This window comes from Artemia sp. Qi Xiang Cuo, chromosome 11 (assembly GCF_049724085.1).
Source record: "Artemia sp. Qi Xiang Cuo chromosome 11, ASM4972408v1, whole genome shotgun sequence".
Lineage (NCBI taxonomy): Eukaryota > Metazoa > Arthropoda > Branchiopoda > Anostraca > Artemiidae > Artemia > Artemia sp. Qi Xiang Cuo.
In genome coordinates, this window is record NC_142804.1 from 69,814,535 (window position 1) to 69,840,493 (window position 25,959).

The 25,959-nt window shown below is 33.5% G+C and overlaps 2 protein-coding genes across 2 annotated transcripts; one reads left to right on the forward strand and one right to left on the reverse strand.

Annotated features, from left to right (window-relative positions):
- Positions 1–8: 8 nt before the first annotated feature.
- On the reverse strand, positions 9–22,514 carry LOC148947290 (glutathione S-transferase Mu 3-like). Its single transcript, XM_089097371.1, is given in 5 exon segments — positions 9–306; positions 3,825–3,920; positions 11,849–12,034; positions 18,152–18,292; positions 22,401–22,514. Coding segments are annotated over 5 exon segments (669 nt in total). The 5' UTR covers positions 22,440–22,514; the 3' UTR covers positions 9–99.
- A 2,478-nt stretch (positions 22,515–24,992) lies between these two features.
- Positions 24,993–25,592, forward strand: LOC148947291 (uncharacterized). Its single transcript, XM_089096557.1, has one exon. The coding sequence runs from the start codon at positions 24,993–24,995 to the stop codon at positions 25,590–25,592; it is 600 nt and encodes a 199-aa protein (XP_088952683.1).
- The last annotated feature ends 367 nt before the right edge of the window (positions 25,593–25,959 follow it).

The window sequence follows — 25,959 nt, forward strand, 5'->3', positions numbered from 1 at the left end:
GAAACACATTCATGAGACAGTGTAATTTATTGCTTGAGAACAGAAAGAAAAAAGAAATTCATTCATTTTGGCAATTAAAATATCATGCACGATACTTAATTAAGCTTTCTGGGCTCCAAATTCCGCCATTCGGTTATTCAAGGGCATTCTGATAAATTTATCAGAATTCATGTATTTCTTGATATTATCAATACTTTCAAATCGGTTTACAAAGTCCTTGAGGTTTGGAAATTCTTCCAAACAGCTTGGGCTGAAGATTTTGTGTTGATCCAACATTTCGTACATGATAAAATCGGGAAACGTTACCTGTAAATTATAGAATCATTTCAGTTTTTCTTTTTTATCTATAAATAACTACAAACGTTTTTTTAATGAAAATACCAAAAAAAGGGTATTTTCCAGTGAAAACACCCAAAACGGTATTTATCGAAATATAGCGGGCTAGTAAAGTATAGAATCATTTCAATTTTTCTTTTTATCTATAAATAACTATAAACGACTTTTTTTTATTAAAAATACCAAAAAAGGGTATTTTCCAGCGAAAACACCCATAACGGTATTTATTGACATACAGCGGGCAAGTAAAGTATAAAATCATTTCAGTCTTTCTTTTTTTTACGATTTAAAATTATTTTACCCTTTTTTACCTATGAAATTATTATCATTTCATAGCTAAGGACTATTCCTTAGATCTTTCGTGTAAAGTCAGGAGCAAAAAGAGTGCAATATGCCCATATGTGAGAAGCCAGAGCTCTCCTTCTGAGTTTTTAATAATACATTCTGGAATTTATCATTATTTTTTCAAGAAAATATTACCGTAATAGTTAATTTATGATGCAATTGTTTTGACAAGGGCCTTTCTTGACACAATATTTTTAATAATAATTCACTCTTTTTTATCCACAAAGAAAACTATAAAAGGATTTTTCAAGGAATATATAATTTTTTCCTTTTTTTTATAATGATGGTTTTCTTTATATTTTATTTTTAAATATTAATTATATTTTTATTTATGAAAGAAGTAACAATTTATTAAAGTTAAAAGGTGGTTAGAAGATAAAGCCACCCAGGGGAGTTTTGTCTTTTATACGGTTGTTTAGTTTTTTTTTGCAAAATGTAGCTGGGTTAATTGTTTGCTTTGGTAAAATAAAGTATCTATCTATCTATCTAACTCCGTATTTATGTGACAGAAACAATGGATACCTGACACTTACGGAGTTACACTACTTTGGTAAAAACATAATGTATTAAATAGGGAATGCGCAATATGGTTTTTATATGTTTCATTAAAAAACATAATGTATAAAATAGGGAATGAGCAATATGATTTTTATATGTTTTATTAAAAAACATAATGTATAACATATTGAATTTTCAATATTTATTTTGTTTTTTTTATTAAAATAAAAACTTTATAAACTATTGAATTCTAACGATGATATTTATAAGTTTTATTAAAATTAATACATTATAATAAATTTCCTGCGATATATGTTTTTTATATTTTTTATTAAAAAAAATACTTTATAATATAGGGAATGCTCAATATGATTTTTTTATGTTTTATTAAAAAACATAATGTATAAAAAAGGGAATGCGCAATATCGTTTTTTTATGTTTTATAAAAAAACATAATGTATAAAATAGGGAATGCGCAATATGGTTTTTATATGTTTTATTAAAAAACATACTGTATAAAATAGGGAATGCGCAATATGGTTTTTATATGTTTTATTAAAAAACATAATGTATAATATAGGGACTGCGCAATATAGTTTTTCGCCGTTGAAAAAGTTTTTAAGATTTTAAAGTTTAACCCATTTTAAAATTTACTTATATTTGTTTGATCATACCATATTATTCCATTGACTTCTTTTAGTACCCATTTTGACATTAATTGTAGTTAATTTGTCGCTCTGCGAATTCCCATTGTTGACGACAATGTATCGATTCCCCATCAGTAATGTAAGGCAATGCAATTAATTTTTAAAATTTGCAATTGAAACGGTTCACTTTGTCCTAATATGTCAAAGCGGCTTGTGATTTTGCTCAATGGATATTTTATAGTTTTAAGAAAAAAAACCGTTATTTAAATTGAGCCGAGTTTTGCTACATCAGTATGTCAAAAGGTTGGAATAGTATTATCAAATTTCAAAGTAAATATGCCAGATTTAAAAGTACAATTTAAGCAGTATTTAAAGTAATGGTGCTAAATGGTGCTAAAGGGAAATGAGTAGCATTCCAAAGTCTTAAGTATTGTTATTTTTCAGGGTTTTCTTTTGTTCCTGTTCTGTATTTGCATCAAAGTAGAGGTATTGAATTAAATAAATTTCAAGCTGCCCTAGAGTTCTTATTCTGAGTAGTAGTAGACTCATTTATAGCAATGGTTAAGAATATAAGCCTCCTGAATAAGATTAGAATCGGGAGCAAAGATAATGACTGTGGTCAAGCACGACTCTGAAACATGATCACCTCAAAAATCTAAAGGTGATTAGCTCATCACGCCACTACTAAATAACAAAGGACCACTTTCGGAAATTATTTGTTTCCTGAGTGCTTTCGGTGCTGTATATCCCTAGGGTGACATTCAGTAACATCTTGCCGAGAATCATTTCGTTTTTCCGGGTTATTGACACAAGTCGGGCACATAGCTTAATGCAACCATTAGGGTAAATTAAAACGAATGAAGACATACTTCAGTCTTATATGCCTATAAACTAATGCTGTTCAGCAATTTAGCTGTTTATAGTTTATTGGCGGACTTTATTTTGACATTTTGCTGTTGGTAGTTGGTCGGCGGAATTTATTTTGACATTTTTCTGTTGGTAGTTGGTCGGTGGAATTTATTTTGACATTTTGCTATTGGTAGTTTTCACATTGACTTTCCGCGTTTGTTTTTTGTTTTTTTTTCTTCGGCACTTTTCTTAAATACTTTATTTCGTTTCGAGCTGAAGAAGAGAGGCGGTTGTCCTCTCGAAATATTTGCTTTGTTTGTTTATTCAGTAATTTCGTTTGGCCTTAAAAATCCCATTTTTGATCGTTTCCTTTTCTTATATCATTAACTCTTTTTCTTTTAATTAATATTTTCTAAACAGTATAAAAAACATAGATGAACCATCCAGATAGCAATCAAGGGCATGTTATGACTTAACAAGCCTGAAAAAAAAATTAATAACAGTGTACTAAATCTATCAGACTAAAAAAAATGGAAAGTACATAACCCTGTTCCACGCCAGACTACTAGGAAACAACCACAACGCTGTTTTTTTTTTACTTTCACAAATATTTTTACTAATATTGAGTTTGAAACAGAAAGGCTATGAGGATGCTTGTAGAGAACTGGGTTTTAGAACAAAATTCTACTATAGACTTTGTCCACACTGATTAGAAATAGCAACGAGTATAATTACAAAGGAACACCTTCAGTATCGTGCATTAGGAGCAACCGTAAGTATAGGTTCACCTTGAGCATCCATAGGTGCACCTAGTCTAACCTCTGAGAGGGGAGACCACAGGATATTTACCGGGCGGGCGCAAGAAAGAGTTTTAGCCCTAGGCAATAATATTTTTGAAGAGAAATTTCACTTGCTCTTCTTGCATATAAGCAACATCAAAATGACTAGGGTTTTTTTTTGGGGGGGGGGGGGAACTATAAGTCATCAGAGAGTCCACAAGCTTTTCTCGGTTTCAGCAATTTCGGGCAATAATACTTGAATTAGATAGAAACAAACGTGGCCAACGTGACAAAAGAGTATACAAAATCTAAAATATATATACTGTCAAAAAAAAAAAAAAAAAAAAAAAAAAAAAAAAATTATTCTTACATGGTCACCAGCGAAGAATTTTCGATTCCCAAGAAAATTTGAAAATTACTTGCGCTTCTGGGCCAAAGAATTTTTATAGTTTTCTTTATTTTCATTCTAGAAAAAGAAGTATAAAGGTTAAAAAAGAGAATGCCAAAATTACTTAAGACCTATGGCCTTTAGTCTAGCATTCGTACAAACGAAAAAATGTCACTGGCCACCCGTAAAAGAGTTTACTAAGAATACTGGTAGCCCTGGTTATGAACTTATAACTGCATGGAGTCAGTACGCATTATATGGAAAGGATACAAAATTAATCAGCCAATGAAAATGTGAGAATTGTGATAATTTTTCTAAAGCTGCATAGGATAGAAGGTTTTCAATTGGCTGATTCATTTGTCTTTTTTTTCTGCAATTCAAAAACGGGTTTAACACCCTCTGGACCTGGGTTGCCAATAGTCAAAAAGAAAAAACAAACTAAGCAAATTGATCCTATCTCGACCATAGAAAGTATAAACCTTCTGCAGTTAGGGCGTAGTTAGATATTTCGTCAAAACCGTGAAAATGGTTTTCAGGGGATTCAAAAACTTATAATTTTAAAGTTGAATTTTTACTAATTGAGGTGGTTTCTAATAGGTCTCTTATAATTTAAGAGCCCAAAAAGTTCTTAAAGTCACAGAAATTGCAGACAAAATTTAAAATGGCAGTGAAAAGTCTTTGCAGGCAAATCACCAACATCAATCAAAGAAAAACAATACTGGCACGTATACAACCACAAAAATAGAAATAAAGGCAGTATTAAATCAGGATTTACGATTATAACCATGACATACAGTTAGCTGTTACACTAATTACTATAGTTTTCTAGTTCTTGTTTCACCGTTCATGCTCCGTTTTCACCGTTCACCTAGTTCTTATTTAACATTTAAAATTTGCTAAGTATATACAAAATGGCAAATATCACTTAAAATCTCAAAATGTATGTATAACTGTGCTCGCATATAAATTTTTTCCTCAGATGTGATTGGATTGAACCAATATTCGTAGATTATCAGAAGAAGGCTCACCCGAATAAAAACTTTATGATTTAATGCCAATTTTAAGTAACTAGAGATCACACTATGTTCAACTGCTGATCTCTGACATTTTCCACGGAATTTTGCAGGTTATTTTTTCCCGACAATTTCGCAGCAATTTTGGATCGAACACGGACGAAATGTAATAATTTTTTTTGACATTTTTTCCCGGAATTTCCCGGCATTTTTGGATCGAACACGGACGAAATGTAATCAATACAAAACTCTATGAACTATTGAAACAGTATTGATACATCCTGCTAGTCTCAGATGCCATACTGGCGCCCTGTACAGCATTCGTCCATAAACATACATGCAATCTATAAAAAATGAACCATTATTATAGACTGTTTATCTAATAATACTGGCGGTAATCGAGCATCGCATTGTTGCGCACCGACTATGATGATAGATGCCAGCGGCTTCTTTTTACAGAGAGTGGGGTGTTACCAATATTCGTAGTCATGTATACTCCCACCATTTAGCCGTGTCCCAGCCATTTAAACATTTGCCTCTCAATTACTTGGAATATCTGTCTTGGCTTTTCTTTGTCTACAATTAGCCATATCTTGATGCAACCTACTGCAAAATACTTGATAACCTCAATTCAAATAACTTCAAGGCCTCTTAAAAGCATTTTCAGGCCCAGAATTCGGGGTGGGGGGGAGGGGTTAATCAAAAATATTTTTCGGGGGGGGGGTCAACAAATAACCTCACAAACGCATAAAAAAAATTTGTTTATATCCATTTTTGTTACGCTTTTGCGAGTCACACAAACATTTCAGGGGGAAGGCTCAAACACCCATACCCCTCCTGGGTACGGCATTGATGAGGGGCACTTTAGAAGAAATACATGAACTTTCAGATGAATATCGATTTAATACCTGCACTATCTTCATTTAGTTGAAAATAGGATGAAGCTTGCAGTGCAGTCGCTGATGAGGATCAAACCTCCTCTTTTATTGCAGATAAAATAAATCTTTTCAGAAAAAAATCAATTTTATTTCGAAAAGTTAATACAATAAATTATACTTTTTTTCAAATCTACATAATTAAAAAGTTCAACTTTAATGTAAAGAGCAAAATTTGAAGGAGTGCGTGCTAAAATTGGACTACTTTCAATTCGTAATTCAAGACTTCAGAAATCAATGGTTTAACTCCAAACTTCAGGAATAAACTCTAAATTAATGGGAATGGGGTAAATAAGTATTTTTCGCAATGCCTTAACAACTGAAGAAATTATTAATGCACAAATGGTTTTGGAAAGACAATTGGCAAACAAAAGACTTGCAATTAGCGACTAGTTGCTGCTTGCAAGCTATGCTGCGAATGATTTTTGCAAATCATTAGCAAAACTTTGACATACAGAGCGGGGAGTTGAGGGAGGAGGCCAAGCTCTCACGCACATCGTACTTTCAGGTCATTACATGTTGTATTGTCGCTCTTTATTTCATTCTTTTATTCTTTTTATTCTTTTATTTTTTTTTTGGTATTTTAGTTGGCAAATTTCCATTGTGGATCAGTATAAGCCTTCATCTGAGAGGCTGTTTATAGGTTCTAATTATTTTTCCACCAATTGGATAACCCAGAACGTTTACTCCATAGCATTTTGGCCCCGGTCGGACCAAAAATTTAGTTTTATGACCCAAAATGGCAAAAGCCAATACTTTTCTCTAGCACCGTCTCATTTACTAAAAAGGACCCTAGATCTTCGAAATGCAGGCCAAATGCGCAGGGTCGTTACCCAGGAGGGGGGAGGGGGGGGGGCCCACCAAGGTTGGGGTCACTCGGTAAAATTCCGACGCCGTTAAAATTATTTGTTCAGTTAAATAATGACCATGAAAATGCAGACATGTCATATACAAAAAGTTCAAGCTTAGTCGGTAAACGCAGCAGTTTTACCGACTCCTGCCGTGAGTGTGTAGATGGTACCACAACTTTCAATTTGGTTAAACAATGAGCATTAAAATAGTGACATGATATGTACCGAAATCTGAATCTTGGTTGGTAAATGCAGCGATTTTACCGACTCCTGCAGTGATTTTACGTACTGTATTCGAAACAGACATTATGCTAATTTTTGACAAAAACAGTCGGTAAGAATGACCAGCCAGTCGGTAAAATCTCTTGCTCTCTCCCCCGCCCCCCGAACCGGTTGGCTAGTAACGACCCTGCGACTGAATCCTCTCAGCCAGGCACTCTAATTTCAGCAAATAACGAAAACTTTGGCATAAAGGACGAGGAATTGAGACAGGGGCCAAGCTCTCATATACAGAATATTTTCAAGTCGTTATATGTTATTAATTAAAAAAAAAAACTTTCCGAAAAATATTTTTTTCAAAGAAAAGTAAATGCTATTTTAAACTTAAGCTCAGCAGATACAAATATCTTTTAAAATTCAAACTCAAAACGACCAGAAATTACTATTAAAGATTAAATGAAACCCAAAACGAATAGAAATTAAATAAACAATTATAGCAAAAACATTCAACAAGTTATAATATAAATTAATAAATAGATCTGAAAGCGAGCAATGCTTAGATTTAATATGAATATCAAGCTTACAATGAAAAAAAAATATTTTCCTGTTGAAATATAAATGAAACTTAAAACGAACAGATATTAAATGAACAATCAATGCAAACAAACATACATAGATAGTAATGTAAATTAATAAATAAATTTTAAAACGAGTGAAAGTTAAATTGAATATGCAAATCAAGCTTGAAACGAAAAAAAATCACCACAAACAAGAGTTTGGGTATGACCTCCTTCTCTCACTGTAAAAGTCGAAAACCTACTGCGTCATTGGCGCTTTACTGAAAACAAATTTTATGACAAATGTTTTCTTTTGAATTTAATATTGAAAATAAACATTAAAATTATAGTAAAATTTTGAACTGATGAGCTTTCAGCAATTAATATATGTTATATTATTAATATTTATTAATATTAATATATAATATTATGATACAAGGAATTCTGCGGACCTAGTACATGAGAGACGACACACTGCTAGGTCTAGTTTGTGTTTAGGCATGTGAGTGTTTCGGTATGGAAAAGTCTTCCGGAAAGCACTAGGATGGCTGAGAGTGTGTCCTCTTTTAAAAATAGGTTAACGAATTTCTTAATGAATAGGGATGGCTGAGGGGGGGGGCTGTATTCCGTATACTGTCTTGTGTAAGGAATGGTTTGCGGTTCCCATGAGGTTTATTTCTTATTTATTTATATGATTGCATTATTATTTTGTTTTCCATTATATATGTGAGTGAGTTTTTTCAATATATATATGAGTGAGTAAAATAGTGAGTCCTGCCACAAACAAATCTGTATAGATTTTCACGTGGTAGGTCTGTTTGATATGTTTTTTTGTGAATATTGATACTTAATAAAAAGGAATTTTTCTCTCTCTCTATTAAGTTTAATTTATTAGCTCTTTTTAAAGTTGTTAAAGACGAATATAGCTTCCCTACAGACAAGTGTTTTGGATTCTGCCTCCTTTCCTAACTGTAAATAAAAACCAAAAGCCTACTGCGTCATTGGCGCTTAACTGAAAACGGATTATATTAAAAATATTTTCTTTTCCAGTTATTACAGTATTGAAAATAAAATAAAATTACAGTGATATAAATTCTTGAACTGATAGATCTTTCAACAATTAATATCATTATTCATCAAGTATTCAATTTGATTTTGTTTGTACTTTCCAATACTGTTCAAGGCGCATATAGTTTTGATTAAAGCACCAATGACGCAGTAGGTTGTAGACTTTTAAATTGAGAGAAGGAGGTCATACCCAAACTCTTGTTTGGGCTGATTTTTGTTCTTTTCAAGCTTGATTTGCATATTCAGTTTAAGTTTCACTCGTTTTAAAATTTATATTTTAAATTAATATATATTGCTTGTTTGTCTGCATTTGTTGTTTATTTAATTTCTGTTTCTTTTAAGTTTCATTTATACTTCAATATGAAAATATTTTTTTTTTCATTTTAAGCTTGATATTCATGTTAAATCTAATCATTACTCCTTTTGAGATCTATTTATTCGTCTATATTATTAATTTCTGTATGTTTTTGCTATGATTGCTTATTTAATGTCTGTTCGTTTTGGGTTTCATTTATTCTTTAATAGTAATTTCTGGTCGTTTTTACTTTGAATTTTAAAATTTATTTGTATATGCTGATCTTCATTTTAAAAATGCGTCTAATTTTATTTTAAAATATTATTTTTAGGAAAGTTTTTCTTTTAATTAATTTTTGTTCGTTTTTTATTGCAAAAAATTTCAAGTTTTTAAAAATTCCTTATTTCAAAATCAAACTTTAAAAAAAAAAAATATTCATCAAAGTATCAAAACTGATATCAAAGTAACAATATCAAAGTGAATAAATGGGTTTGTATCAACCTCGGAGTTTTTATTATCTTATGTTTGAACTCCTTTTAACAAAATTGCTATCTCAAAATTTTTATCAGATGGGTTAGGGGAGAAGGGGCGTGGGGGAGCTAAATTAAGCTTCGGTCTTTTTTGACTCTCTAACAGTAACCTAGAACTTTCTATTGTAAAACAAATTAGCCCTCTCCGAAGTTTATACGAGTATCCCTTATATAAGAACCATATTTATCCCCAGAGTATAATTTACAACACCTTTCCCTGGGCCCTGAGGGGTTTTGTCGACCATGGAGTTTTAATATCTGATGGTTGAACTATTTTTAACAAAATAGTCAACTGAAATTTTTATCGGATGGTTTATCCATCCCATAGGCCCAAAAGCGTTAAGGATGGAAGGGACTAGTTGCCCTCTGATCTTTTTCACTCTGAGAAAAGTTTTCCACTAATTGGCTATCTCAGAACATTCACTCCATGAGAACCTTCTTAGAACGTACATTTTGGCTCAGATTGGGCCAAAAATGTAGTTTTATTACCCAAAATGGCAAAAGCCGACACTTTGCTCTAGCACGATCTCTTTTTCTACAAAGGACACTAGATCTTCGAAGTGCTGTCCGAATGAATCCTCTCCCTATATTTCACCTTTTATAGTTCGACGCGATCGCCTATGCCAAAAAATCGAAAGAAAACAGAACCGGCAGCCCTGACCAACGTTCACAGCAAGATTTGAAGATTTTCAAGTTTGTGTATTTAGGAACTTAAAAACTATCCGTTATCGGGTTCATAAATACATTGAATTTGATGACATGGTTGTTATCGGAGACTCACCCCTTTCTGTAGATTTCCCCCCCTTTTCTGAAGTTATATTAACCGCTGCTGATGGATAATTTTAAACTTACTAAATTTTATGTATTTAGAATCAATATACGAAGCAGATTTTTTAACAAATATAGCAGCATCAATCCCCACAAACTAATAAAATTAAAGCATTAATATTTATAATGTCGTTATTAAAGCAATAGTACTAGGATTCTAAAATGAAGCAATATATTCTTGCAGGATCGTATCCATGTGGGGGGACGGATAGGCCTACCGGTTTTGACCCCCCCCCGCCCTAAATTTTTGTCTGAGTCGTCAAAACATAACAAAAATGCTGATAAACAAATGTTTGATGCGTTTATTTTGAATCCCCCTCCGAACAAAAATCCTGGATACACCCTTGTATGCTTGGAATAACAGCAAGTAGGATAATCTGACAACATATGTTGCACAAACAATAATATTTTCAGCATCAATCCCCACGAACTAATAAAATTAAAGCATTAATATTTATACGAGTAATGTCGTTATTAAAGCAATAGTACTAGGATTCGAAAATCAATCAATATATTCTTGCAGGATCGTATTCATGTGGGGGGGGGGGGCGGTAGGCCTACCGGTTTAGACCCCCCCCCCCGCCCTAAATTTTTGTCTGAGTCGTCAAAACATAACAAAAATGCTGATAAACAAATGCTTGATGCGATTATTTTGAACCCCCCCCCCCCAGAACAAAAATCCTGGATACACCATTGTATGCTTGGAATAACAGTAAGTATGATAATCTGACAACATATGTTGCACAAACAATAACATTTTCGTTCCTTAAGCATTTTTTTTTATTTCTTACAGTATTATTTTTGTTTTCGTAAAGGAGTTTCAGAAAAACATACAACCAGTTGTTTATTTTTTTAATATCTGTCAATATATACTATTTAACAAAATGCTCAAACAATGGTCTCTTAAATTTTGCCAAAAAAGCAGCACCTGAAATATCATATCAAAGATAATTGTCACTTAGTTAAAAACACCAGATTTGTCTAATTGTATACTCCATCACAGTAGTAATTCCGTTTTTTGGAGATTTTGAGGGGGGGGGGGAAGAGCCGAGAATTTTCCTCTAAGAAGGATAACCTATTATTAAAACATTTTAAAGAAAAAAAATCCTTTTGTAAGACAAATTTTACGAATTGCTGAGGCATAAAGGGAAAGAATGGTGTCTAGGGTATTGTTGTTATCCTACCCAAATGGCCCCCACAGCCTCGTAAGAGATGCAACTCTTCATTTGGGATGTTACAAAATTTGTTTTATGATAACAATTTATTCTGTCCAAATCAAGAAATGGCCTCAAACTTTCCAATTTCTTGATAGTTTTAAAATAGTGTGGGGTAACTCTCCCTCCCAAACCCCTTTTTCCAAGGAGCCATGTGCTTTAGAGTAACTACGATATTTTCTTTAACTTTTACCACTATAACACCCTTAATAAACAGAGCCACGGTTTAGTGTAATAATCTTCGGTGTGAATGTCGCTGTAAGTCACCCCACTGTTTGAAATGCGATCATGTTATTCCTACTAATGCTGCCGTAAAAGCTATCTTAGCCACAGTTTGGAAGTGTTTACAGTCGTGTCTAGAAGAAGATCATGTTCATATGCGATTATTTACCCTAACAGTTTCTGTTAAGTTAACTAATAGCTGCCAAAGTGCCAAAAATAAATATTTAAAAAAACTTAAAATGGAACAAATAATGTAAATAATATTCTAACTTACAAATTTTCCATAGCAAAGTCGAACAAATCCATTACGGAAATCTCCAGCTTGATTTTCAAGCATGTCAACACGCGTCATTTCTTCACTGTTAGACCCAAGTAAAGAGGGGTCGTACTTCTTTGCGATAAACCGCAAAATCGCATTGCTCTGTGTTATCTTTACATCACCATCTATATAGTAAGGAAGCTAAAAAAAAGATAAATTTCTAAATTAACTGACAATTGAGATCATGGGCATATCCAGGATTGCTGTTGTTGTTGAGGGGGGGGGGATACAAAACTTTAAAAAACACAACAAAAATTTGTTTATATACATTTTTGTTATGTTTTTATGAGTCGGAAAAAAATCTCAAGGGGGGGGGGGGTCAAACCCATTACCCCCTGGATATGTCCATGATTGAGATAGCTAAGGAATAGACGTACCTTTAGAATAAGAATTCCATCCCCCACTCCCCTAATTGTCAAATATGTACCCTGAATTAGATATATGAAATGAACCTTCTATTGTTTTGATAAACCCTTACACCAATTTGAAGAAAAGAGTGCTTCATCTTACATTTATATTTGAAAATCGTAATTTTCTAAAAATAAATTCAAAATTATGAAGTTTTAAGGTAGTACCATATTTTCGTCAGTGTTGCAAGGTTGCAACGTTTGAATGTGAAAACAAGTACTCAAAACTAATTAGTTAAATCTGACAACGCTTTTCATCTGTAAAGACTTTAACGTTAATAACCTGCTGATTTCCAAAGAAAAATTCATCTTCTTACGCCGTTTGGTCTATGTCTTTGCTTAGCATTTAGTCTGTTGGGTATAAAAAGGTCGCATCTCTATATTTGTAATTTTTCAGAAGAGCAAACAAAAACCTCACAACTTTTCTATTTTCTCTTTGATAACTGTAAAACAAAAACAGATTGATATGCATTGATTTTACATATCAATTGGTTTTTGTTTTACGGTTATCAGAGGGGAAACAAAATCGGTAATATTAGAAACCTTCAGGAACCAAAATGGAAAAAAAGAGTCATAAACAGCAACAAAAACACAACACGGCAACACCAGAGACATCATGCAACCAAAGGCGGATCTTTTAGTATTTCATCAGTTGGGTATCGAAAGGTCGTATCTCTATATTTGTAATTTTTCAGAAGAGCAAACAAAAACCTCACAACTTTTCTATTTCCTCTTTGATAACTGTAAAACAAAAACAGATTGATATGCATTGATTTTACATATCAATTGGTTTTTGTTTTATCATACAGTTCGTGGTAACGAACTGTAAGTAAGGAGCGACCCGGCTCAATGGTAACCGAAACTCTAGAAAACGGGTTTTTGATACCAATAGATACATCAAAAGAATCAGACTTCAATTCTGAATTCAAATATATAAGTTTCATCAAGTTTAGTCTCACCCATTAAAAGTGAACCGTCTGAGAAAATTTGACAGATATTAAAAAACGAGGGGAAAGACCCTAAAAAAATTACATAACCTTGAGGAAAATCACACAGTCAGATTCAGTGCATAAAAGAGCCCTACCGCAGAGGTTTCAAGCATCTATCTGCAAAACTGTGGAATTTTGCATTTTTTGCCAGAAGAAAGATCACGGATACGTGTTTATTTGTTTGTTGTTTTTTTCCCCAGGGGTGATCGTATCGACCCAGTGGTCATAGAATATCGTGGGAGGACTCATTCGAACGGAAATTAAAATTTCTAGTGCCCTTTTTAAGTGACCAAAAAAAAAAAATGGAGGGCAACTAGGCCCCCTCCCACGCTCATTTCTTTCCCAAAGTCACCTGATAAAAATTTTGAGATAGCCATTTTGTTCAAAATGGTTGAAAATATGATAACTATGTCCTTTAGGATTACTTAATCCCCCGAAGTACCCGGGGGGGGGAGGGCTGAAGGTTATGAACTTTACCCGATGTTAACATATAGTATTGGTTATTAGGAAGTATACAGACATTTTCAGGGGGGATTTCTTCTCGTAGTAGGGTTGGGTGGGTCGGGGGTTTTAAAGAATTGGAACAAAATTCGAACTTTAGCTTAAAGAGCGAGGTATTGACTAGAAGGCGAGCCCCCTAATATACGTATTGAAAATATATGAAAATAGAAGTTCGTTACGTAAGTTAATTCGTAAGTTACGTATATTTATTACTGATAAGAACGTTCGTAAATAAAATTAAAAAAGTCTCGAGAAAGCCATTTAACCAAATAAAAGTAGAATGTCCCCTCCTCAACGCCTAGCTCTTTACGCTAAAGTTTCCCTTTCTCACAACTCTTATTTTTTTTTAAACAATAAAAAACTTTAGTGTAAAGAGCGAAGCGTTGAGGAGGGGACAGCCCCTTTCATATACGGAATAATTTCTGTTCGTTTTAAGTTTTAACGTCGTTCCTTACTTTCAGTTAAAAAAACTTGTTTTTTTTTATTTAATGGTTATCAGAGGGGAAACAAAATCGGTAACATTACTATATATTATATTATTACTATAATATAGTAATATAATACTAGTTTATTCTATTATTTACTATAATATAGTAATAGTATATAATATTACTGTTACTATCGGTAACTTACTATATAAATCTACGCTCGTAAAATAGTCTTGAGTCGTATTTTTAAACTAGTCGAAGATGTTTCTTATGAAATTTTGAATTATATTAATTTTTTAATATTTAACAAAAACCAGTGAGGTTTTTTGTTTGCTCTTCTGAAAATTTACAATTATGGAGATACGACCTTTTGATACCCGGCAGACGATTTGCTGATTTTTCAGACACCATTTTTTTTTTAATTAAGCATCCATTACCACCAAAAACTGCACAACTGCATACGGAGGCCTTTTTCATTTAAATTCAATTCTCGATGTCTCCTCCCTAGAAAGTCGATACAGGGATGAAGGGACGAAAAATATCAATGGGGGAGCCTAGATACCCCTCTAGATTTTGAATACATTTTTTGCTATTTTCAATGAAAAATACCCTTTGTTTTATTTTCCTTGAAATGATAACAAACCACACCCGCCTAGATTTCTAGAATTACATTTCGCATCACCTCCCCAAAATTTTTGTGAATTAGTAATCGTGGTGAGAAGGGGTCAAAAGAAAGAATTCAAAGGAAATTAGAACTTCCTGCACTTAAAAAAAAATCAAGCTTTTCTGTTTGAATTGTGACTTACTTATTGAATTTAAACAAGTCACAAACAAAATCAAATTTTTATGTTGGAATTGTGACTTGCTTATTGAATTCCAACAAATTACTGAAATTATTAAGATTTATGCACTTTTCAGTAGAAAAAATGCAATTTTCAACTAGGCCCCCTCCCACACTCATTTTTTTCCCGAAGTAACCTGATCAAAATTTTAAGATAGCCATTTTATTCAGCATAGTCAAAAATTTAATAAAAATGTCTTTGAGGAAGACTTCATACCCCAAAGTTCCCGAGGGAAAAGCTGCAAGTTATGGACTTTGCTCATTGTTTTCATATTGTCGTTTTGTTGTTCTTTTTTTCTTTTTTTTGATTTTTATTATCTAAGGTTGTATATTGTTCCTCAGCTTTGTTTGTAGACTGTATTATGTGTTGCTATGGCCCACAGGCTTTTTGCGATAAATCTTACCTTATCTTATAGTATTGGCTATTGGGAAGTAGACAGAAGTTTTCAGAGGGGATTTTTTTTCTAGTGGGGGGGGGGGGAGGTCGGAGGAGGGGGGACGTGGGAGGATCTTTACATGGAGGATGTTTTCATGGGGGAAGAGGTATTTCTATGAAGGGTGCACCGGATTTCCCAGCACTATTTAAAAAATGATCAGAAATTAAATAAAAAAACAATTTTATTTAACTGAAAGTAAGGAGCAACATTAAAACTTAAAACAAACGGAAATTATTACGTATATGAGGGAGTTCACCTATTAGTCAATACCTCGCTGTTTACGCTAAAGTTTTTTTAGTGCTTTCAAAAGAGCTATCTATTCTAATTACACAGCCTTTGTGATTCAGGGGTTTGTGATTCGAACAAAATTCAATTGTATCGTATCTGTCATATCTGTCGTATCGTACGGAAATCGTAAAAAAAGTTAAATTAATATGCAAATTTCATTTTAACTATTCATGTACGGTGAGCCAAAATCAAAGCTGCATTAATTCAAAAACATTCAGAAATTAAATTAAAAAAAAAACAAGTTTTTTTTAACTGAAAGTAAGGAGCGATATTTAAACTTAAAACGAACAGAAATTATTCTGTATATGAAAGGGGCTGTCCCCTCCTCAACGTCTCGCTCGTTATGCTAAAGTTTGACTCTGTCTTACAACTCTATTTTTATTTAAGATGAAAAACTTTAGCGTAAAGAGCGAGGCGTTGAGGAGGGGACAGCCCTCTGTTCTGTTCGTTCGTCACATAGTTGCGCGTGCAGTTTTCGCTTCTTCAGTAACTCTGCATGCAAAATGTCTTAGGTAGCCTACAATTATTGTGCATATTATGAAGTTAGAATTGATTTTTGACTTCAAACTGTCCAAATACTTTACCCCGACCCCTTATGTGCAAATATATAGCCCAAATTATATATTTCCCATTTATTCTGTCACTTGTCTTTGTCGGTTCAAAAAAAAAAATATCAATAATCAATATCTTAAATTAGTTCATATATTTATTATTTTCATGATGAGCCTGTAGCCTACACACAGGAACTGTGTGTAGGCTACCAATGAACACAGGTCACATAGTTACACGTGCAGTTTTCGAAGTGATACTGAAGAACAGATATATTACCGCGAAAGACCGAAATCTAGTGAATATCGACATTCACTGGTGAAAGTCCAAAAAAGGAATATTTAACAAATATTTCGGACATAAACCAAGCAACTATGCTCTTCTAGACCAGTCAACTTTCTCATTTTTATGCGAGGTTTGATAGTGATAGGTCAGGCTTTAAATCTCAGAAATTGGTTAGAAATCCGGTTAGAATCTCAGACATATAGATCTCAGACTTGTCAACATTCACCATGGTGAATGTCAACAAACACATAGTCGCTTGGTGTATGCCCGAAATATTTGTTAAATATCCTTATTTCGGACTTTCGCCAGTGAATTTCGACATTCATCAGATTTCGGTCTTTCACCATAACAGACATACAGTATTTTGATTTCATAAGTAAAAAAACAGATAATACTTTCTTGATTATAAATCAAGGAAAGGAAACACACCAATGTTTACAAAAAAAAATGCAGTAAAGAATATTTTTGTTTTGCCTATTAATATTAAATTTTCTGAGAAATATTATGTTGGAAATGTGAACTGTAAATTCTAGTTATACGGAGGATTTGAACAATTGAAAACACCGACCAAAATACTTTTAATATTTTCATCAAGTTAATTTATTTTTGAAAATAAATTTTTTTTTTCAAATAATTGGTTCCCTTGCGTATTACAACATGGTAAACATAAAGATTCAGCTCAATTTGTGTGTCATTTCAATTGTATCCATCTTAACGGTCTTGAGTTAATCAAACTGATTCTGACAAAAAAATCACAAATTTTCTGAAGAAATCACCAAGACTCATTAAAAATCATCTGAATTTAACAAAAATAAGCCATAGGTACACACAATTCTAATTCTTAGGGGCGGGTATCAAAACATAAAGAAGTGCTTTGAATATCAGTGTGACTCATCTTCCTTAAAGCTCTAAGGATATTTTAATTTTTTTATAACATTCGTCAATATACAGTAATTAATTAAATAAATAGATTTGTCACTCAAGTTTTTTTTTCAAATATGACGCCCACTAGTCAAAAAATTTAAAAATAGAAGTAAAAGCAGCACAAAGTTGAACTAAATCAAAGAAGTAATCCCTACCCCTAGATCTAGGACTTCAATTCTTCTGTTCAAGGAAATAGAATTATAGGGAAACTATTCCTAGTCTATATTGAAGCACAGGTAAGCGCAAACATATTGTATTTTAACCACGGGGGGATATCATAGACTGGTGAACTTTATGTAAACAACAGCACAAATTGCAAAAAATCACAACACTTCTGGGGTGATATACACCTAAAGGCCCTCTCAACTACATATATCCCTGAAGGACACCCGTACATTGTTTCATATACCAATCCAGATTTCTAATTCTTAAGTCAATAGCCTATATCTCTGCGTGTAGATTCAATAATTATAATTCCTTTCCAATCCACAAGAGCTAGCATTATTAATCTTGCATTTTTCCAACTAAAAAGGCAAAACCAAAGGGAAAATCGTGCATAAAAATTAAACAACTCAAAGAAGTAAAAGAAGATAAAAACAAACAACTTACATTTGGAAAGTCCAAGCCAAGACTGTGCTTAATATCAAACCAACAGGACTTGTCATATGCAGGTCCCTCGCCACACACATAATATTTATCTTCAAAATCAGTACCAGTATATCCAAGAAGCAACCTGATTGGCTGAGCTAGCTAAAAAGGATACATTAATGTATTTCCTAGGACTGTTAAAACTCAATTAAAAAATAAACCTTTATTTGATTAAAATTCAATCAATTGAATTTGTTTTACGACCTGTTGCATACATAGATAACCAACTTAGTATAGTATAAGAAGAGAGAAAAGGGAAAAGAGAATGGCTAAAAATAATAAATAAAACAAGAACGAAATACATAACATAAATAAATGCACAATAATAACAGAAAAACTACATTACACATACTGCTTTAAAATTGAACACCATTGCCATCTATGGATCCATTGTTATATGCTTTGATGCAGCTGCTGATGCCCGCATCAGGGTCTATGGTGCTGTACCTCAAAGTGGTCCAAAAATTACTTACCCAAGGGTGGAGGCCAAAGTGATACTTTAAATGCCGGCAGTAAACTCACCAGTTGTTTTGTTTCTGTTGCTGAGTAAATAGACCAGAAAGGCACAAGGTATCAACAATTTAGAAGTACGCATGCGTTATGCAGCTTAGACAGTAGCTGATGATTAAAACAAAGATTATTGGATAATATACTTCTGTAGGCACTAGACATCCAGCACTGCAATGATAGGTGAGGAGCTTTCTGGTAGTTTTAAGGGAGTCACTGATTGGGAGGTCTAGATGTTTTGTTTCCAGTTTAGGAGCAACAACACTCCATAAAGATTAACTTTAAGTCCTTCACGAGCTGGACCCCAGTTGAAGAGTATGACAAATGGCTAACCAATAAACTTACCATTTACCTTTGAATATTCTTGATCCAAAACAGCAGATTTTTTTCTCAAAACACTAGTACCACTTGGCTGGAGTTGAAGATATTACCAGCAAATGCAATAAGATATACACTAGACCTTCTAAAATACCAGAGGACATCAGTAGGAACTATGCACGGGCAGATCCTGGGGGACCCTGGGCTCCCTCCAAGATTTTTCTGGTGCCCTCTTTCTCTGTTTTTTTCTTTTTTTTTTTTTTTTCTCAACGCTTCAAGTCGGTCAATTATTTGCACAGTCATCACGTCCCCCCAAGATTCTGCTCATTGGTGCCCTTGTCACATTGGGCCTCCCCCAACATTTTGCTCAAGGTCTGATCCTGGAACTGTGTGTCCAAGATGGAGCAAATAAACATAGATCAGGATGTAAAGCAGAGAGGCATGACTATCTCTGCAATTGCTCTGTCAGGCAATTTGATTATGAGGATTAAATACATATACATATTATAGAAAATAGGAATAAAACACTGATTCCACATTTATAAACTTCAAAGAGGATATGCATGTGAATCATCAAAAGCATGACTGAGATCATTTATTAATACCAAATGATCCCCAATAACAAGTGACTCTCCCAACTAATAAACATCAATAACAACTGATGACAGTGCTGTCAGTGGATGAGCATACCCTATTCCTTTCTGAGACCCAAATTAGTACAGGAGTATATAACACTTATTACTAAGTATAGGCATTACCCACTTCCCAAAACTCGTGCAAGAGTAAGGCAACCATTTGAAAACAAAGAAGGGATAATTCTGTTTGTGAACACCATTTGAAATAAAGGTGCAAGGTGTGAAAAAAAACAATGGGGTTCCAAGTAGGAGGGGGTTGGTGGAAACTTTATCTGTACCTCTTGAGAGAGGCTACTTGATTTTATGTATTACATTATAAACATCAGAAACATTATTAAACATATTATAAACATACAGTAAATTTTGAAGTGACCACTTTTGAAACTATCTGTTCAAAAGTGATTTTGAAAGATTTCTGTATTCATAGGGAGGGTTCCAAAGACTCTTTAAAGAGTATGCTGACATCTAACCCTTGATTTGAAGATAGGCATATAGTAAGGTAATGTACCAGTTACTAGCAGCTAAAATCACGGTTTTGACTTTAAATAAGATAGTTTACTTATAATCTCCTAAAACTCATGAAAGATAAGATATTGTAAAGATTATAGGATCTTTTAAACCTTATGAATCAGAAATTAGCAAACTATAAGGCTCATCAAACTTCCCTTGTGCCTTATTTGTACAATAGATCTATTTCTGAAAGGTTTACTTTTAATAACACAAAGTTATTTTGAGGCAATGCCCCTTAAAGAAGGAAGGGCCTACTCACCTTATCCAACTAATTTCCAAAACAGAAAAAATCCTATTATCTAGACATATACCAGCAAATTTAAAAAGTAAAATTCACGTTTAGTACCTTTTTGCCCTGGGCTCCAAACCCAACTCTACTCTTACCAAAATTCTCTACTGGGCCATATTAGTATTTTTAGAGAATTTTTTTTTATTTTTCACATAATTTAGCCAGGAAGAAAGTGAATACATCTCTTGGTGCCTATTTGATGATCTTTCCTAATATAACAATTGCTTCTTGGGGAAATTACATTTTGAGGCCTTAAGGTGACCCCAAAAGGTAACTTATTTTTGTCACTGCACAAAAAAGTGACTATCACTAGAAACAAGTTTTAGAAGTTGTTAAAAACATCACATTAGTTCATATTGGGAAATTTTGATTCTTTTCCATGATTTTTGTAGAAAGAAGGCAATTGGTTATTTTTCACTCAATATTTCTATTTGCTACTGTTATGTTAGCCTACAGCAGAATTTATTGTGCACAAAATGCACCCTTAAGTATGGACCCAGGAAAATGCTTGGGATTTCAGGAGAACTTTTGTAACTTCAAATTTTTATTGAACTAGATTGTAAAGTATTGTGACAGCATGAAGTTAGAAAACAATTCTTACTTAATAACATGCAGAATGGTTTTATGTACCATATTAGGCATGCAGACCTGCTATACTTTACCTCTACAACCCCCCTCCTATTGTGCAACTATATAGTGCAAAATTGTTTCTAAAGCATAATATTTTTGTCATACTTAAGTATATTTCATTAGGATTGAGTGTCAGAGATAGTACTTGTCTATTATATAAAATTTACTCAAGAAGTGAAGCTTAGTGACAATAAAATATAATGAAAATAGAATACTTTATTAGCAAAATTTTGTAGGTTATTTGTGAATTATTAGATTGGGAGCTTTGGCTGACCATCTCAAAGACAAGGAAAAGTTCATTATTCATGCAATTCTTGACCTAGTTCATTATTAGTGCAATTCTTGAGGACATTGATCAGTTTTTGCTTTGACTAGTGATAGAATATAGTGTCTCACCATGGTTGATCAAGAATCATTTCAGATTATTGGAAGGGCAACAACACAACTGAGCTGGAACAAGTAGGTTTCACTCATTTGAAAGTGAACCACAAAAACAATTTTGCTGACCCAAAAACTGGTGCCTCTAGCCAAAAAGTAGAGAGAATGTGAGGTTCTGCAAAGTGAAGGACTTAATTTATTTTAATGCAATTCTTGAGGATATTTCAGCATTCTGGGAGCATATTTCTAAGTCGTAGTTTCCACAATTTTGCTAATGAAGTATTTTATGGTCATTGTTTTTTTTTTCATTAGGCTAAATAGGTTTGGTTAGATCAAAATGGGTTGTTTAGGTTAAGTATTTAATATATGCTATGCTTTACCCCCCCCCCCCCCTACATATCCTAAACTTGTTTCTAAACAATTATATTTTCACAATAATTTTGTTTTATTTCTATTAGCATTCACCAAACTTCACTTCTTGAGTGAATTTTATATAATAGAAAAGTACCCAGGTTCTACTTAGATGAAGAGTAGGTATAGATGTATGAGCAGTCTCCCATATAAGGAGACATGTTTAAAAAAACAATTCTTGCTCCATAATATGCACAATAATCCTAGTTAATATACTTTGTAGCAGGAGAGCCTTCATCTTCACTATTTTAGGCTACTTGTTTTTCTAAGAAATTCATGAATTTCTTAGAACCTATATAGCCTAGCCTATTATTGTTATGCAAACTATGAAGTAAGAATTGTTTTCTTAACATGTCTCCTTAGGGGGTGGACTGCTCATACATCTATACCGAAGAATAATAGATCAAGGCTATATCATACAAGTACCACCCTGATTTCTTCAAGATAGCCAAAATTTACTGAGGATGGCCATAGTGCCTGAATAAGACTAGGCTTGAAGGTCTATTTTCAGAAAAAAAGCAAGTTTTATTACTCCTCTAATATCCCAGTATGCTAAAATAGGCTTGCTCATTTTTCTTTGTAATACCACAAAATGCGATTACTATTGATTTACAGATTAATTCTGGGAAAACAGACGAGATAAAAGTTCAAAGTTGACTTTATGTTGGAGACATCTAATATAATGATATACGTAGGTAGCGTTGCAAATGAATAGACTGTAGAGTGATAAATAGCGAGGCCAGACTCTTTTTAAGAAATGGGCATGTTCCAGAACTCAATTATAAAAAATGATTATTATTTATTTGTTATTATTTTTATCCAAGACGACAGACAACACGAAAGAAAAACGCTTTTTATTACTGTAAGTGTAGAACGAATTACGATGTTACATCCTTTTAGCCTATTATATGCTAAATTTGTTATTAAGTGTCATTATAGACTGAAGGTAATAATAAAATATTTTAAAGATAATTATATTTTGAAATTCTATTGTCATAAATTGTGTGAGGTTTATTGTAATACTCAGTTAACTTCGGCTGCCAACAATTATGGGCAGTTCTATGAACTATAAATTAATATGAGTTAGGTGTTGCTCTGGGATCCCACGGGCCACATATACGATATTTTTTCGGCGTAATATCGCACTAGAAATTGGAAACGAAATTTTTATGTTAATATTATAATTATTACAGGGGGTCATACTAGACAATTTATTTGCATATGATTTTAAGTGGCGAAAAACAGCATATTAATTCAGCTTTTTTTAATTAGCCTAGGGGAAGGTAATTTCTTGTCACATTTGGGTATGGGACTGGTATGCATAAAAAAAGTCAGTAATAATGACATTTAAAAATAGCTGTAAGTAAGAAATCAAATGTCAACTTTTCTTCTCTGATATTCAAGGTGCTTTTACTTCCTGGAATCTATCAGTTCAAGATTAGATTTCTCTTGTTTTAAAACTTTCAAAAGTGGAAATGAATACACCATCTACATTTACAAATAGGATATAAATGGAATCATTGAAGAATAAGCAGGTAGATATACAATGAATATAATTTCCTAAATGAAAAAGAAATCATTGAAAAAGAAAATAAGACTTAGTACCTTGTATAATGATATTCGTACAACCACTAGATAGGTCAAATCAGTGGTAGTTTGGTCATTGAGTTTGGTAGTGGGGGATCCGCTCCAGAAATCACTTAATTGTTTTAATTTTTATTTATAGTATTTAATTGAAACTCCGATTCTCTTATTTGTCATTGAAATGATTAATAATCACTGATAACGTCCTATTCCATACGTTTCAGATTCATCTACTAACTTACAAATGAAGAACTGCCTCTATGTATAATAATATGCTGACTTCTTGCTTTTTTCGCTTTTCTAAATATTTCTTTTAACCAGCTCAAAAAAAGCATAAATTTGATAAGAGTTATTACTGAAATTATTCTTATTTCACACAACGCCAGTGCTACCTGTGGGATATTTATCTCTATAGAAGCTTGCTGTACAAAATATCTAATGATAACAGAATAAAGTGAATTTCAACAAAATATGTATTTTGTCATAATTTCGAAATTTGGTGTGCACATATAAGTGATCTAAACCCGTTTTGTATTTCTATTTTTACAAATTTCATCATGGAATACCAGAAGAAAATGCCTCGATTGTGAAGAGAATTTTAGACATAAAAACGCTGTTCAGTTAAACCCCCCTCCGGAAATATATACCCCTCATACCCTAATTTACAAAAGAAAAAATTTTGTGTAACTTATATAGAATTCATTTTTTTTAAACAAAGATACAATGGGGAAGGTAATTTTCAAAATTGAATGGGATACCTCACAAATGTCATCTCAGGCAATTTTTATTAATTTTAAGGTTTCTGCCGCAATGATGCCAAGTATTTTTCAGATTTTCTGTATATTCTTTGTCTCTTTGTCAAACAACGCCCAACTGATAAGTTAGTAATTCTAACTTTGTTTTTCGAATACTTTCAAATTTGAAATACGGTCACTATTTAAATGTGGGGAATATGTCACAACATAATGGTACACAGTCTGTGGCAAAACTTTGACTTATCCTGTATCTTTACTTAGGCAGCGCTATTGCGCTGCCTATGATGTTTATTTGGGCTTTATGTGGCCCGCTGATATCGAAATCCAATAAGCAGCGTGTTTGCAAAATAGTTACTTTTATTCACTACCGCTTGAGTAGTACTTAGTTCAATAGCACCCCTCCTCCCCCCTAGCCCCCTCAATAAAAATACTGTTGCTACGCCCCTGTTTTTGATATTAGTTTGTGTTGATTGTTTTGTTTTCATTGTTGTGCAACAGCTAAGCTAACATTTATTGGTACTGTTTGGATATAATATGTCTAGAAATAAATAGAGAATACTATAGACACCGGGGCAAGGTTACCTTCTAAAACACCCTTCAAGCGGTGACAAAAGACATCCCCAGTCACGACTTAACTTGTTTTGCGGGTGACTTCAATGCCAATGTGGACAATGATAGATCTTATTACGAAGAGATCCTTGGAAGCGAAGGACTCAGGAGTTAAATGAAGAGAAACGCTGCTAGTGGACTTTACACTGACAAATGAGCTAATAATTAGTGGCACCATGTTTGCGCTGAAAGCAATCCATAAATATTATTGGAACTCTCCTGACGGGAAAACGCATAACCAAATTGACCGCCGTTTGATAAACAGAAAACGGAGGTCCAGTCTGCAAGATCTGAGAGCTTTCAGAGGAGCTGATATGGCATCTGATCATGCGCTAATGATAGCGAGGATAGTACTGAATCTAAAGGCCACACAGAAGACCAAGTTCAAAGTTAGCCCAATCTTCGATTCCTTGAAGATTTCTACTGCAATATTACAAAATGAGTTCGTCATTACAATCTCTAGCGAATTTTATGCTCTCCCCTTAGATGCTGATACTGATGTCAGTATGGAGTCAACCTGGAACACTATCAAGGAGGTTTATAATCAGACGGCTACCGCTACGCTTGGGTACGCCAAGAGACCCAAAGACCAATGGATATCAGAGAGAACCTGCAACCTGATTGGTGACCGTCGTCACTTAAAATACCAGCTCCTAAAAGGTGGTGAAAACAGCGCCACAGTTCTGAAGAACCAGATGTACAGAAACCTGGATAAACAAGTCAAAAGGAGCGCAGGGGTGATAAGCGCAAACTTTTGGACAGAAAAGCTGCCATAGGGGAGGAAGCGATGAAATGTGGTTACTTCAGAGCCGTATACCAGATTACCAACGAAATTGTGGGGAAATGCCGAAACACAAACGGACCAGTTAAAGATGCAAATGGCAAAACTGTCTCAGACCAGTCAGAAATTTCCGTAGTATGGGTCTTACATTTCGATAAGATTCTGAACAGACCCCACCCTTTGGATCCACCAGAAAACCCTGCAACTCCCTTTTTGGACCTTCAAATCAGCATTGAAGAACATTGTGATGTAGAAGTTCAACAGGCAGCCCGCAAGCTGAAGAATGGCAGAGCAGCAGGAACTGACAGAATAACAGCGAAGATGATAAATACATAACTAAATACCTGTATATATGTGTGGCT